The sequence below is a fragment of the Vipera berus genome (genome assembly GCF_964194415.1).
Source record: "Vipera berus genome assembly, chromosome: 17".
NCBI lineage: Eukaryota > Metazoa > Chordata > Lepidosauria > Squamata > Viperidae > Vipera > Vipera berus.
In genome coordinates, this window is record NC_138220.1 from 5,506,268 (window position 1) to 5,522,649 (window position 16,382).

At 45.5% G+C, this 16,382-nt stretch overlaps 1 protein-coding gene across 1 annotated transcript; it reads left to right on the forward strand.

Annotated features, from left to right (window-relative positions):
* Positions 1 to 53: 53 nt before the first annotated feature.
* Positions 54 to 14,623, forward strand: LOC308675733 (protein-arginine deiminase type-1-like; the record flags this gene model as incomplete). The annotated part of the gene is made up of 12 exons (XM_081341257.1): positions 54 to 279; positions 1,960 to 2,085; positions 3,347 to 3,525; positions 4,209 to 4,312; positions 4,527 to 4,650; positions 4,917 to 5,024; positions 5,293 to 5,444; positions 7,554 to 7,698; positions 9,513 to 9,606; positions 9,687 to 9,766; positions 12,463 to 12,588; positions 13,791 to 14,623. The coding sequence occupies 12 exons, from the start codon at positions 54 to 56 to the stop codon at positions 14,022 to 14,024; spliced, it is 1,698 nt and encodes a 565-aa protein (XP_081197383.1). The 3' UTR covers positions 14,025 to 14,623.
* Between the last annotated feature and the right edge of the window lie 1,759 nt (positions 14,624 to 16,382).

The following is a 16,382-nucleotide window of genomic DNA, read 5'->3' on the forward strand; positions in this document are numbered from 1 at the left end:
TCCTTTCAATAACTTACCTTGGAGAAGGGATGTCAATGGAGATGTTTTAAGATATGGTCAGCCCCTTCGCATTACAGCTGGAAGAGATGTTGAAAGTCAAGGCAGATGTGGTGAAATCCTTCACTTCTTCCCTTTCTTCTTCTCCTCCTCCTCCTCCACAGACCAAATGGACCTGGGGCCCAGATGGAGAAGGTGCAGTATTGCTGGTGAACTGTGACAGAGACGGTCCAAGCGTTGGAAACATGGATTACACGTATCCTTACGTGCGATCCCCCGCAGGTAGGTGTTCAGGCATCCCTATCGCAACGGAAGAACTCAATCATAGGACATCTGGAGCCTTCTTCATGGTGGGACTCCATGCTTCAAGTCAACTTCTCCTGAAGGCCACTCTTGGATGTCCACACTCTTTGTGTTTTGGGGGCCAGCTGAAGATGTCACTTTTTGGATTCAGGACGTTCTGGCTAACAAAAAAAACAACAACAAAACCCCACCCAAAGGGTCTCTATTATTATATTGTGTTACTGCTGTTTAACATCTTAAAAGGATCATATTCACATGCTTGTCTTGTTTAATCTGATATTATTTATGTAGCGACGCTCTCCTGAGGCCCTTAGGATAATGAGGGAATAATACATGTTTAGGGACGTGGTGGCTCAGTGGGTTAGGACGCTGAGCTTGTCGATCAGAAGGTCGGCAGTTTGGCAGGTCGAATCCCGAGTGCCACATAACAGAGTGAGCGCCTGTTACTCGTCCAAGCTTCTGCCAACCTAGCAGTTCGAAAGCACGTAAAAATGCAAGTAGAAAAATAGGGACCAGTACGGTGGGAAGGTAACAGCGTTCCGTGCGCCTCTGGCGTCTAGTCACGCCGGCCGCATGACCACGGAGACGTCATCAGACAAGCGCTGGCTCTTCGGCTTTGAAACGGAGATGAGCACCGGCCCCTAGAGTTGGAAACGACTAGCATGCAAGTGCGGGGGAACCTTTACCTTTACCTAATACATGTTTGAAGAAGCGGCCACATCTGGGTAAGACAGGGGGTTGGTAGGAGGTTAGCCAAACACAGGAGAAAGGGAGGACCCACAGCTGTCACTCTCATCCCTGGCTCTGCTGCCTGAGGGGAACAGAACAGAACAGAACAGAACAGAACAGAAGAGTTGGAAGAGACCTTGGAGGTCTTCTAGTCCAACCCCCTGTACCATTTCAGACAAATGGTTGTATAGTCTCTTCTTAAAAACTTCCAGTGTTGGAGCATTCACAGCTTCTTGAGGCAGGTTGTTCCACTGGTTAATTGTTCTAACTGTCAGGAAGTTTCTCCTTAGTTCTAGGTTGCTTCTCTCCTTGACTAGTCTCCATCCGTTGCTTCTTGTCCTGCCTTCGGTTGCTTTGGAGAACAGCTTGACTCCCTCTTCTTTGGGGCAGCCCCTGAGATACTGGAATGCTACTATCACGTCACCCCTACAGTAGTCCCTCTTTTCAATAGACTAGACATACCCAATTCCAGCAATTGTTCTTTCTATGTTTTAGCCTCCAGTCCCCTGATCATCTTTGTTGCTCTAATAGAAGAGCTGGTTCTGCAAAGGAAGTTGGATGAGTTCAGGGTGACCTCAAAATCTCTTGTAACGAGGACTTTGCCTCGGGACCCCCAGCAACAGCCGGGAAAGCCTCCACTTAATGTAGGATCAAAGCTGTGTAGAAGCGAGAAATATAGAGGGAAACCAATAAGGTAGAAATCAAAGGTTCTGTTTTGCACCTTTCTTTGGATAAAAAGGGGGGTCCTGGGATGACCAAATTAGGTCCTTGGGCATCCCATAATGCTAAACCTCTCCAGCCTAAGACTTCCTCCAGAAAGAGTCACTCTGAGCTCTTCACAACTCAAGACTCCACTTGGTGGGATCCCAAGATGACGTTGCTGATGGCCAACTGTCTCCATACCAAACCCTTGTCTCTTCTCTTCTCCAGATCTTCAAGACTTGTCCCCGGTGATTCTCAATATCAACAGCCCCGCCAGTATCTTCAACAACCACAAGTTGATCCTTCACATCTCCATGTTTGATGCTGCAAAAGTGAGAGTTTTCCACGCAGTTGGTAGGTGGCTAGGTCCTTGTTCCCTGGCTCGGTGGAGTTTTCCAGTACTTGTGTGTTAACTACATCATCATGTTGCCTTACCGATGGGTCAGCCCAACAAAGCGGTACTAGACTAAGGGATCAAAGCCAACGAGATCAGAGCCACTCTTGATCTTTAGTTGAAGGGACAGAATTTTCCAAGTCTGGATGGGCTACCTTATTTTGATCTATTTTTAGAGACTTTTAGACTTTAGAATAACTTTGTCACTTTAAGTGCACACCAATCGGCATAAATTAAAATAAATTCCATTGCACGTAGCTCTCAAGGGGTCGCCACCTCCAATATATACCGCATAAATATGACCAAAAAATTGCATATACCCACATGGATTCTGTGACACAGAAAAACAACACAGTCTAGTTCAGATGTAGACTGTAGATCTACATGGCGACAAAAACACATCTTGCGAGTTTACCAGACGGATGGCAGAGGGAACAAAGTGGTTACAGAATCTGCTGGTCCTGCTATAAATACTCAGAAACCTCCTCTCAGAGGGGAGAAACAGGAACAGACCATAAAGTGGGGGTGGGGGGGTGTCTCTAACTGTGCTTGGAGCTCTAAGCCAGTGTTTTTCAACCACTGTTCCGCGGCACACTAGTGTGCCGCGAGATGTTGCCTGGTGTGCCGTGGGAAAAATTGAAAAGTAATTATAAAATACTTTCTTTGTGTTTATTTGATTCCTATTCAAGAGAATTACTTTATATATAGTCAATATAGGCACAGAGTTAAATTTTTTAACATTTTCTAATGGTGAGTGCCTCGTGATTTTTTTCATGAAACAAGTGTGCCTTTGCCCAAAAAAGGTTGAAAAACACTGCTCTAAGCACACATAAGCGTTTATAAGCAGTGTAATAGCGCTATCCCTAGAGAGGGATCTGCCTCGAGAAGATCATCTCTAATTAGTTTCTTGCAACAGGATCACACCACTCTTATGGGATCTTGCCTTGGTAGCTGCTTGTCCTCCTGTCCTTTAGAGCCATCCTCTCGGTCTCCTACACAAAATGGAAAAACTTGCAACATGCTTCCTGGGAATTGTGTGGAGGCTTCGTCGCATCTGGTTGGAGAAGCTTATCTCTATTTCTTGCAGAATTATTATTATTGTTGTTGTTTTTATTCATTCATTCATTCATTCATTCATTCATTCATTCATTCATTCATTCCTGTTTACTTCCTTTCCACTGGATGGAAACCCCTCTGGATCTAATGCCGTTTCCTCAACAGAAAACACTTCGGTCTCCCAGTACGAGAACATATTGGGGTCAGACAAGCTGTCCTACACCGTGCAACCCACAGATGGAAGAGGACAACATACTTTTTACGTGGAGGGCCTCGCGTTCCCAGACAGAGACTTCAACGGCCTGGTTTCCTTGAACGCCACGCTGATGGAGCAGACTAGTTCGGTAACATAGTCAGGGCTTTTTTTCTCATAGAACGCTCAGAACGGAGTTCCAGCACCTTTTTTGGATGGAACCTTGTAGGGTTGGCAAGGTGGGTTGTATGACATGTGTGAGTTCCGGCACCTTTTTCTTTTACAAAAAAAGCACTGAACATAGTCATTCTTTTATTGTAATCAATGATCCATACATAGCCTGCTATCTTTGGTCCCCATATTTGCTGCGTTTTGTCTGTGAGATGTGTCCTCCTAGGACCTAGCCTTTCTCTCTCTGCTGGTTTCCTGTGTTCATTTTAAAACACGGCATCCTGTATTTGTCGCAGCCATATCGGCTTGACAGCTGTCACTCTGGGGGAACTAAGAAACCTTGGAAAGAATAATAGATCAAAAGAGGAAAGCTGAAGGCAATGCAGGGAGGGGATCCAGAGCTGGTTAGTGGGGGAAAAAATATGTATCTGCTTTGGATATAAACCTCGATGATGTCCAGTTCAAAAAGCAGCTAGACAGATTGGTGAGGTATTTCCAGCCTGTTTTTCATGCCAATATTAATTGGTTTGTTATGTTTCTCTTTTTAGAGCGGTCCCACCGTTCAAAACCCACCGTTTTTTTTCCCTCCTTGCAGTCCACTTTTCGGAAACGGTTCCAAGTTGGAAGGCGCTGGTCCTAATTTCATTCATTCTCTCTTTCCAGTCTTCACCAGCCACTCCAGTTTTCACGGATACCGTGATTTTCCACGTGGCTCCTTGGCTGATGACCCCCAACACCCAGAGACCCCTGGAGATCTTTGTTTGCAGGTACTCATGAAAACACCGGCAGGATTCTCTTTCTGGGGCTAACCAGACTCATTAACCAAAAATAAATTTAGATTTTTGGAAATGCACGTCCAACGGGACTTAAATCCTCAGGAGGGGACAGGAAGTTACGAAGGAGGCCTCCTAAATTAAAAGAGCATTCCTTGATCATCTTTCTCACCTGTCATTCCTGCTGCCCTCTTCCTTTTTCGTTTAGCATCGAGAAGGGTGTCAACTCCAACGGAAAATTCCTGGAGGCGATTAAACTTTTAGCAAGGAAAGCCAACTGCAAGTTAACCATTTGCCCGGAGGTTGAAAACCGAGGAGACCGCTGGATCCAGGTACACTCCGCGGGAAGGATTGGGATCCAGACTGGATTCCCCCTGACCAAATCTCTTCAGCGATGAATCGGTGAAAATTAATTAATGAATAAAAGCAATCCGTAGAACTGCTGGCCTCCAGAAGTTATGGATTCTCCATCGCTTGCAGTTTGCTTTAAATAAGAGACTGGAGAGCCATTTGGTCTAGAGTCTTCGGCTTGGTCAGGGGGTTGGACTAGAAGACCTCTCAGGTCCCTTCCAATTCTGTTGTTCTGACCCCCGAACAGGACGAGATGGAATTTGGTTATGTAGAGGCTCCTCATCAATCCTTGCCTGTCGTCTTTGATTCTCCCAGGAATCGGGGCCTGAAGGAATTTCCCTTCAAGAAGATTTTGGTAAGTCAACTTCTCCCGTTCCTTCTTGGCCAGAAGACCATCTTGACCATCTTCTCCCCTCCTTGGAAGAGAAGAGAAGTAACAGGACCATCTATCCTTTCTCGGGGGGGGGGAACCACAAGAGGAGAGAGGTTGACTTTTCAGCCACAAGGAATCGGAACTAAGTTTTCCTGTTTCACCCCAAACGTGGAAAAGTCCTCCACGTCTGCTAAGGGATAGAAGATTCTTCTTTCCAAGGCTATCCTCTTTTGTCTTCGTTGCCATCAAGGGACCTGATTTTGGGTACGTCACTCGGGAACCCAAGAACGGGAGAGTGTCCAGTCTCGATTCTTTCGGTAACCTGGACGTCAGCCCACCGGTCTCAGTCAAGGGAAAAGACTATTCGTTGGGGAGGATTCTCATCGGCAGCAGTTTTCCTGGGTAAGGAGGTCACGAGGTCATTTCCCACCACTCCTTAACACTTCCAACCAATCGGAATAGAGCGGGAAGGGACCTTGGAGGTCTTCTAGTCCAGCCCCCTGCTCATGTAGACCTTATATACCATTGTCCAGTCTCTTCTTAAAAGCCTCCAGGGATGGAGCACCCACAACTTCTGGAGGCAACTTCTGGTCCACTGGTTAATTGTCCTCACTGTTAGGAAGTTTCTCCTTAATTCCAGGTTGCTCCTCTCCTTGATTAGGTAGGTAGGTAGGTAGGTAGGAAGCAACCTCCTGCCTTCTGGTGCTTTGGAAAATAAGCTGACCCCCCCTCTTCTTTATGGCAGCCCCTCATATCCTGGAATATTGCTAGTTCTTCCTTTTTCCTGCACTAGCCAAACCCAAATCCCGCAGCCGTTCTTCCTATGTTTTAGTCTCCAGCCTCCTCATCATCTTAGCTGCTCTTCTCTGCACCTATTCCAAAGTCTCCACATCTTTTTTTTGTAATGTGGTGACCAAAACCGGATGCCCTTTTCCAGATGTGGCCTTACTGAGGATGTGTAAAGCGGTACCGATACAGCGCTTCACGTGATTTTGATTCTGTGCCTCTTGTTTAGACAATCGAGGAGTTTATACAACTTGCAGGGACCAACTGCTCACCCAAAGGTGAGGCAGACCACGAGGTGCTGGAGAAGAGTCCCTTGGGCTTCAAGGAGATCCAACAGCCGATCCTAAAGGAAATCGAGATGGACTGGACTGTCCTTTGAAAGGACAGATCCTAAGGCTGAAGCTCCAGTACGTTGGCCACCAAATGAGAACAGAGGACTCATCGGAGAAAACCTTTATGTTGGGAAAGATGGAAGGCAAAAGGAGAAGGAGGATGAGATGGTTTGTTATTGTTGTTAGTTGCGAAGTTGTGTCCGACCCATCGCGATCCCCTGGACAAAGTTCCTCCAGGCCTTCCTGTCCTCTACCATCTTCTGGAGTCCATTTAGGCTCACGCCTACTGCTTCAGTGACTCCATCCAGCCACCTCATTCTCCATCGTCCCCTTCTTCTCTTGCCCTCAACTTTTCCCAGTATGAGGCTCTTCTCCAGTGAGTCCTTCCTCCTCATGAGGTGGCCAAAGATGAGATGGTTAGAGTGAGCCATTGACACAACAAATTTGGGCCAACGTGGGGAGACAGTGAAGGACACCAAGGCGTGGCATGCTGTGGTCCATGGGGTTGCAAAGAGTTGGACACGACTTAGCGTGGACTTCAGCTCCAAGGAATTCATGAGCCAGCATGTCTGACTCAGGAATTCTGGGAGTTGAAGTCCACAAGTCATAAAAGAGCCAAGGTTGCCTACCCCTGAGCTAGACCATTAGTGTTCACGGGTCCTTCTCGTCTCTGGCTCTTCAGCCTGCACGCCCTTGGGCCACCAATCTGTAGAGGCCTCAGCTACAAGGAAACTGAGATTTATTCCTTGGATGTGATCCCGCCAAACGCACTCAGCAAAAGGAAATGAAAAACAGCAGGAAGGCACATGAATAACCCTCCTGCTCACTGCAGTTGCCAAACTGGTTCAAGCACCCAAGTTCTCCGTAATTAAAATTTGTCCCTCCGATTGGGAAAATTGCGAGAGAGGGAGCAAAGTTGGCTTCCCGTGGCAGGGAGTTCCGAAGTCTGAGAACAGCTGTGAAGAAAGATGATCTGCTCCTTCCATTTTTCTTCTCATCTAAAGCAGGGCTTTCCCAACCTTGGCAAAGGCTAAGAAGGGTGGAAACTGAACTCCTAGAATTCCCCAGCCATCTTTGCAGGAGCTGGGGAATCCTGGGAAATGAAGTCCATACCTCTTAACGTTGCCCTCGGTGATGCAGAGCGAGAGGCGACAAAAAGCGGGGTGAGGAGCAACGGATGGAAGCTAATCGAGGAGAGACGCCCCCTGGAATTACGGAGAAATTTCCTAACAGTGAGGACAATTGGCCAGTGGAACAGCTTGCCACCGGAAGTTTGTAAGCTTGGCCTTCTCCTCAAGAGAGGCATCCGCAAGAAGTTCTTCTCAACACGTAAGGAATCAGGATTGTTCTGGAGCTTCTGCATTTCACGCTTTTCTCTTTGTCCAACACGTAGATCCGGCAACAGGAAAATGACAAAAGTTGTCCGAGATTTTCTTTATGCTCAGAGGGTTCAAGCCCCTGTAGAGCTTTATTCAGACTGGCTGACGGTGGGTCACGTGGACGAATTCTTGAGCTTTGTTCCAGCTCCAGGCAAGAAGGTATGGATCAATGGGGGAAACTGGGCAGGGGGTTAGACCAGAAGACCCCTCAAGGTCCCTTCCAGGCTTATTATTCTACGTTCTGTCATTCCCTTTCCCAATTAAGCTAGCATTCCCCTGCAATAGATTATGAAGGTCAGGCCAGCTTACCTGGCTGCAGAGGTGTCGCTCTCTGGGCCCTCTGCATAACCCTGCGCAAACTTTTCCTTTATCATCTCTTCCTCCTCCATAAAATAAAACAAAATCAATCAGTCAATCAAACGCAATGAAATAAAATAAAAAGTAAAAATAAAAATAAAATTAAAATAAAACAAAATTAAATTAAAATCAATAAAATCATATCAATAAAATAAAACACAAAACGCAATGAAATAAAAATGATAACATAAAATAAAAATCAATAAAATAAAAATCAATAAAATAAAAATCAATAAAATAAAAATAAAAATAAATAAAAAACAAAATAAAATAATAAAGTAAAGTAAAAATAAAATAATAAAATAAAATAAATAAAATAAAATAAAATAAAATAAAATAATAAAATAAAATAAAATAAAATAAAATAAAATAAATAAAATAAATAAAATAAAATAAAATAAAATAGTATTCCTCAACTATTACAACAATTGAGTTCAAAGTTACAAGGGCACGGAAAAAAATGACTTAGGACCATTTTCGCCCAATCACTGCAAGATCCCCATTGGTCACAGGATCAAAACTTGGATGCTTGGCAACTGGTTCATATTTATGACGGCCGTAGCATCCCGGGGTCACGCGATTCCCCTCTTGCGGCCTTCTGACCAGCAAACTCAATGGGGGAAGCCGGATTCACTTAACAACCGGCTTACTACCTGAACAAACCACAGTGATTCCCTTGACGACTGCGGCAAGGGAGGTTGTAAAATGGGCCAAAAGCAAAACTTAAGAACCTGTTCCGCTTACCGACAGGACTTTCGGTCTCCGCTGTGCAGTTGTAAGGTGAAGACTGGCATTCTCACTAACTAACCGGCACGTCTGTTCAACTGTCTGGCGTGCGGACCTCGCAACGAGCAAAACACGACAGACACCCGGCTTCTGGTTGTTGCCTTCAGATGTTGTGAGGGCTTCATCACCGGAAGTTTTCAAGAAGAGACTGGCCTGCCCTTTGTCAGAAACGGTGTCAGGTCTCCTGCTTGGTTGGGGGGGAGGTGTTCTGTACCAGCCTACTACCGGCCCTGCAGAAAAGGCAGGGACAACCCCTTTACAAAATGGCAAGAGGCTGGAACTAAGCCTGCCAAATTTATTGACATAAAACAGAGCAAACAGAGCAAACAGAAACACGAACCATGAAACAGGAGCTATTCAAACGGTTGCCTTCAGCAAACCAGCCCTCCCACACATTCCCCTTTTAAACAGTTTCAAGGCGTGGCTTCTCTCTGCCTCCTTCCGAGGTGCCCCATTGCCTTCCTCTGTTTACTCCTGATTGACTGCCTCCTGCGTCGGGCGTCCTTGAACAGGGCCAGCTGTGGGTCATCTTCATCCACGCTGTCAGGCTCACACAGCTGGGTCTGCGTCGTAACCAGATGGGAGGGGCCTGGCTGAGGGCTCTGCAGAGCCTCAGGGCTATCCTCTGGAGGCTCTCCAACACCCCCCTCCTCCTCCTCTGAATCGTCCGACCCAACTGCCGAACCCACAGGCTGACCCTGAATCACAACAGAAGGTTGGACTGGATGACCTCCAAGGTCCCTTCCAACTCTCTGATTCTGATTCTCTGGGAACAAAATGCAGCTGGTTCTTACACACCTGTGTGTGTGTGTGTGTGTGTCTCCACGCAGGGTTTCCGTCTGCTTCTAGCCAGTCCCCTTGCTTGCTTGAAGCTGTTTGAAGAGAAGCAAAAAGAAGGTTACGGGGACACTGCTCTATTTGAAGGTGAGCGTTAACATTATTCTTCCCGTCTGATCCCGTGAGACGCCAGCCATCCCGAGGCACAAATCTTATTTTTTTTCCAGGTCTCCGGACGGTGGGGAAAATTACCCTCGACGAGATCCTGACGGACAGAAATTTGCGCCAAGACAGCAAATACGTTCAGGTAAAAACAGTAAACAAAGGCGTAGGAAATTCAGGCGTGCTTTTCTCCTTTACAAAGACCACATTAAAAAAAAAAGGTTCCCAGCAAAAAAGCAGAAGTTCCCCATTATATCATTAACTTCCCACCATTAAGTAACCGTTTAACAATTATTTAAAAACTTAACCAAACTTCTCAGGATGCCCTTTCGTCTACGACTTTTCTGAGAAGTTTGTTTGCATCATCCAAACTGCTACGATTTTGTCTGGGCCGCTCTCGGTAATTTCCTTTCTTGACCCGCGCTAGATCCTCTTTTTGGATCTGTCAGAATAATTGCAATAAAAAGTTATCAGCTGCCTGTTTTCAAATCCCAGATTCTTATTTTCGTATTTTTTTGGGGTTTGGTTTACAGAAAAGTGATGCGTTGCCCTTTGAAATATCACAAAGTTTATACAAGCGTTGCTACTTCCTGGTTTTCCCCAGCTGAGCAAAGAAACATTGCATTGTTCTGGAAAGATTTATAACTCTCCCCTTAAATCAACAACCGCATATAGCTTTTCAGCCTACACGTCCCTTTCTACAATATGTCCCACACCTCTTTTTTTGTGTCCTTGTTGAACATTTCACCGGGCTGCGAGGAAACATTAATTTCCCAAATAAAGGGGAAATTATTAACCAGAATTAAAGGTAAAGGTAAAGGTTCCCCCGCACACGCGTGCTAGTCGTTTCCAACTCTAGGGGCCGGTGCTCATCTCCGTTTCCAAGCCGAAGAGCCAGCGCTTGTCCGAGGACGTCTCCGTGGTCATGTGGCCGGCATGACTAGACGCCAAAGGCGCACGGAACGCTGTTCCCTTCCCACCGGAGCGGTCCCTATTTTTCTACTTGCATTTTTTACGTGCTTTCGAACTGCTAGGTTGGCAGAAGCTGGGACGAGTAACGGGCGCTCACTCTGCTACGCGGCACTCGGGATTCGACCCGCCAAACTGCCGACCTTGTGATCGACAAGCTCAGCGTCCTAACCCACTGAGCCACCGCGTCCCTGTAACCAGAACTATGCCTTATCAAATAAATTTTGACTTTCAAACTAGCTCTTCTGGCTAGAATTACAGGAAGGAAAACTCCACACCTCTAAAAATGATGGAGTTGGACAGCTTGGTGTGAAAGTTACCGTAAATCTTAAGACAAAAAAACCCAAAAAAACCCACCAGATTTAATGTCTTTGTGTGTAGTGGAGAAGGTCCAGCGAAAGTCCTGATTCGAATCCAACCTATTTCAAGGGAAGTGAGGTACCCACACTCTCGGCAGAAAGCCAGGATAAAAAAAGCTAACATAATACAATTAATTCCTGCTTGAGCAGGGGGCTGGACTAGAAGACCTCCAAGGTCCCTTCCAGCTCTATTCGACTCTTCTTTGTAATACAGGTAGTCCTCAACTTACAAGAATTCATTTAGTGAGCATTTGAAGTCATTTGAACTGGAAAAAAATGACCTAGGACCGTTTTTCACACTTACGACCGTCGCTCCCTCCCCATGGGTCACGTGATCAAAATTCGGATGCTTGGCAATTAACTCACATTTATGATGGTCGCAGCGTCCCGGGGTCACATGAGAGAAGCAACCTGGAATTAAGGAGAAACCTCCTGACAGTTAGAACAATTAACCAGTGGAACCACCTGCCTGCAGAAGCGGTGAATGCTCCAACGCTGGAAGTCTTTAAGAAGAGACTGGACAGCCATTTGCCTGAAATGGTATAGGGTTTCCTGCCTGAGCAGTGGGTTGGACTAGATGACCACCAAGGTCCCTTCCAACTATTATTATTATTATTATTATTATTATTATTATTATTATTATTATTATTATTATTATTATTAAACTTTTATTCATTAAACACGAAACTCAGTCAACTGAACACTCAAATTGACTGGCACTAATGGTTGACAATTATTATTATTATTATTATTATTATTACTATAACTTTTATTCATTAAACATGAAACTCAGTCAACTGAACACTCAAATTGACTGGCACTAATGGTTGACTAGGGACGCGGTGGCTCAGTGGGTTAGGACGCTGAGCTTGTCGATCAGAAGGTCGGCAGTTTGGCGGGTCAAATCCCGAGTGCCGCGTAGCAGAGTGAGAGCCTGTTACTTGTCCCAGTTTCTGCCAACCTAGCAGTTTGAAAGCACGTAAAAATGCAAGTAGAAAAACAGGGACCGCTACGGTGGGAAGGGAACAGCGTTCCATGCGCCTTTGGCGTCTAGTCATGCCGGCCACACGACCACGGAGACGTCCTCGGACAAGCGCTGGCTCTTCGGCTTTGAAAGGGAGATGAGCACCGGCCCCTAGAGTCAGAAACGACTAGCATGCATGTGCGGGGGAACCTTTACCTTTACCTTTAATGGTTGACTATTATTATTATTATTATTAATTATTATTTGGATGCTAAACTCAGGACCATGATGAGATAAGACGCCAAGTCACAGGTATCAAAGTGCCTTCAAGACAGGTAACATGAATTGAACCTTTCACCCAGGGCTCTCCAAGCTTGGCAGCTTTTAAGACTCGTGGACTTCAACTCCCAGAATCCCCCAGCCAGCTATGAATTCTGGGAGTTCAAGTCCACAAGTCTTAAAGTTGCCAAGTTGGAAGACCCACCCCCACTTTAACCTGATGGGGACCCATTTGCATCACGCACCTTTTCCTTCTGTTCCTCTTCCCAGAGTTGCATTGATTGGAACCGGAGTATTTTAAAGCGGGAACTCGGATTGACTGAACGAGACATTATTGACATCCCTCAGCTCTTTACTCTTGAAGGATCCACCGCGTCAGCCTTGTTCCCAGACATGGTGAGAGAGACCCCTTCCCATCGGTCTTCCCAAAGCAGGATCCCTTCGGAGCATCCCATGGGGCTGAGCCAACACCCAAGGCTGGTTCTCAATGGCCCCTGGAGAGAACAGCAGAGATTTATAATCTACCCATTTTCCATCTGTAAAAGGGAGAAACTGGAACGTTTCCTAATTTTCTTATCCTAATTTCTGAGGATTGCATTCAGTGTGTTGAATGGGTAGTGGCCAAAACGGTTTTTTTCTTAAAAAAAAATACACGGGGTGGAAGATTAACAACGAAGACGATGGCCATCAGCACAGTTACCTCAAAGCCATGGTTCTCATCGTGAAGGCTAATTCCTGTTGACTCAAAAAAGGGAAGCTTAGATTTAAACCCTTTAGCAGAGACACAGACATGGGGGATGACAACCATTTTACTCAATGCTGGGCAAAAAAAAAAAAGGTTCCTTCCAAAACTGAATGAAGGGAAGTTTTGAGTGTTGATGTAACAATCACTTAAACAGGAGCCAGCCGTGTGCTGCAGCTGCCAAAAAAGCCAACACAATCCTAGACTGCATTAACAGAGGTATAGAATCAAAATCACATGAAGTGTTAACACCGCTTTATAATACCTTGGTAAGACCACACTTGGAATACGGCATCCAGTTTTGGTCGCCGCAGTATTAAAAAAGATGTTGAGTCTCTGGAAAGAGTGCAGAGAAGAGCAACAAAGACGATCACGGGGCTGGAAGCTAAAACATACAAAGAACAATTGCTGGAATTGGGTAGGTCTAGTTTAATGAAGAGAAGGACCAGGGGGGGACATGATAGGAGCGTTCTAATATCTCAGGGGCCGCCCCAAAGAAGAGGGAGTCAAGCTATTCTCCAAAGGACCCGAAGGCAGGACAAGAAGCAACGGGTGGAAACTAACCAAGCAGAGAAGCAACCTGGAACTAAGGAGAAACTTCCTGACAGTTAGAACAATTAACCAGCGGAACGGCTTAACTCTAGAAGTTGTGGGTGACAGTTAAAACAATTAATCAGTGGCATGGCTTGCCTCCAGAAGTTGTGGATGCCCCAACACTGGAGGCTTTGTCTGAAATGGTACAGGGCTTCTTCCTTGAACAGAGCCTCCACGGTCCCTTTTAACACCTTGTTGTTCTGCTTGGAAGAAAGAGATGGATGAGAAGTCAGCTCAATCCTTTGTCCTCTTCTCTCTGCAGGTCAATATGCTCGTCTTAGGAAAATACCTGGGCATTCCTAAGCCATACGGACCCATCATCCACGGCCAGTGTTGCTTGGAAGCGAGAGTCTGCTCCCTCTTGGAGCCACTGGGCCTCTCCTGCACGTTCATTGATGACTTTTTCTCCTACCACGTCTTATCCGGAGAAGTCCACTGTGGCACCAACGTCCGACGGGAACCATTTTCCTTTCACTGGTGGAATATCCTTCCATGAACAAACCACCCTGTTAACTCAAGTCTTAAATTTTCTCAGCACCTTTGTCTCCGAGGTTGGAGAGGGGCAGCAGCGTGGAAAGTTGTAGGAAGGAGATGGAGAACTTTTCCCAGAGATAACTTCTCAGCACCTTCCCCAATTCCGTTTCCATTTGGTGTCTCTGAAAACGCAAAGCCCTAACAAGCTAACCATGCAAGTAAACCCAAGACAGCACACATTAGATAAAATCTGTCTGGCTTTCTGGGGGAAAAACGCTGTCTCTGGAGTAACCAGCCAGAGAAAAAGAAATTACCGGGAAAATTGTCAGCCAAAATGTTGGAGGTCTGGTTGTGATGATGCAACGTATTATCATGTATGGTGGACTTGTAAAAAAGTTAAAGCTTTTTGGATCAAAATCTGGTGGAACGTGCAGAAGATCTTTAAGAAAAAGATAAGATTTTCACCCCAATTGTTTTTGTTGACTGTACTGCTATAGAAACTAAATTGATGCTGAACTTAATAACAGCTGCAAGACTTTTGGTAGCGCAATCCTGGAAGAAGGAGGATCTGCCTACTATAGAAGAATGGACTTTGAAAGTCTCGAACTTGGCAGAAATGGCTAAAATCTCGGCATATGTGAAAGATCACTTGCAACAGAGATATATAGTGGAATGGAGAAGATGGATTAATTATATTCAGAACAAATATGGGACTATTCATTTAGCATATGAATAGTTATTAGTTATTATAATTAGAGGATATATTATTTATCTTTTCTATGGCTAAGGAGAGTTAGAGTGCGATAGGATTTAAAGAGTAATTATATTATTTAGAATATTTTAGAGTAAGAGTGTATGATGTAATACCCTGTATTCGGCTCTGGGAAGTCGGGGGGGGGGGTGTTGGGAAGGGAGGGAAGGAGAGGGGGTAGGGGGAGATGGGGTATATGTTCTAAAAATGTATTTTAAAACATTTCAATTAAAAAAAAAGAAATTACCAGGAAAAGCCAAATGTGTTTTACATTTTCCAGTGGGAAATTATTCAAAAGCGATCAGTAGGAGCTTCTGGATAAAAAACCACAAGGAACTGCTGTCTCTTCGCTTTGTAAGGAGCCGGAAATTCTTATGCATTGTAGGAAGGCTGACCTAAATTGACTTCCCAAAGTTTTTTTTTTTTTGTGAAGGAGGAAATAAAACCTTGCAAGTGGTTTTAAGCGGCTAACTCCGGGGTTCTAAAGAGTTATGCAAGTCCAGCCCAAAGTTTCATTAACTTGGCAGAATTTGCATGTGGTAAGGGGACGGTTCCTGTCCGCCACTAGAGAAGAGGTAGATTTAGAGGCTAAGAGTAGAGCAATGAAGGAGAAGCTGCAAAAAAAATAAATCAGCTGAGGATCTCGCCAAAAAAGAGAGAAGGACGGCAATCCCTGAACATTGGGACTGAGATGGGAGCGTGATCTCAGCCAGGAACGCAGAATTGTCGGAAAGAAAAATCTGCGTGATGAAATTTGTCCCCTGTTCAGCTGTGCGCAAGCTGATTTCTTTGCAACTTTGGTGACTTTCGTCCGCAACACTCAGGAGGAAGTGTTGGGCTGCCCAATTAACCATCGAAGCCCTGTTTGTCCTTCAAAATGAGGGTCACGGGTGCTTTGCCAGTAAATCTCTTTAGCAAGAGGCACACTCGGTGACATTACGTGAAATACTTCACGATTCAATAAATGAGAGAAGTCCCTCGCCGGGGACAATAAAGCAAACAATACACAGGGGCAGAGTTCATACTGTGCAGGTTGTCCTTGACTTATCGCGGTTCGTTTAGCGACCGTTCAAAGTGACCGAGGCACTGACATAAATGTCTTGCGACCGGTCCTTGCGGTTACGACCGTGGCAGCATGATGAAACTTCTGGCGCTTGGCAACCGGCGAGGGTTTACGAGACTTTGCAGAGGTCACGTTATTGCCAAGCAGCTTTCCATCAAGCAGTCCGTGTCGGAAGCCAGATTCGCTTAATGACGGCACGATTTACTTTAATGACTGCAGCGATCCGTTTCAACAACCACGGCCAAAAAAAAAAAAAAGGCTGCAAAATTGGGCACGGCTTATTATATAACAGCCTTGCTCAGCAAGAGAAATTCTAATTGCAGCTGAAGTTGTAAGTTTAGGACTGGCTGCATAGGGTGAATCCCAGGTTGGCTTAGAAAATCATGGGAAGATTCCCCAAATGACAGATCTCCATGAAAAGGAGAAAAATGCAGCCCTCTGTGCTTAAGCAGAGATGCCTTGCACTTAACCCCTTCGAGTCTAGCGGGGGGGGGGGGGAAATGCAAGCTCCCCCCCATGTTTTTATGTTTCGCTCGTAATGTGAGATGGTCTCACGAGGTCGATGT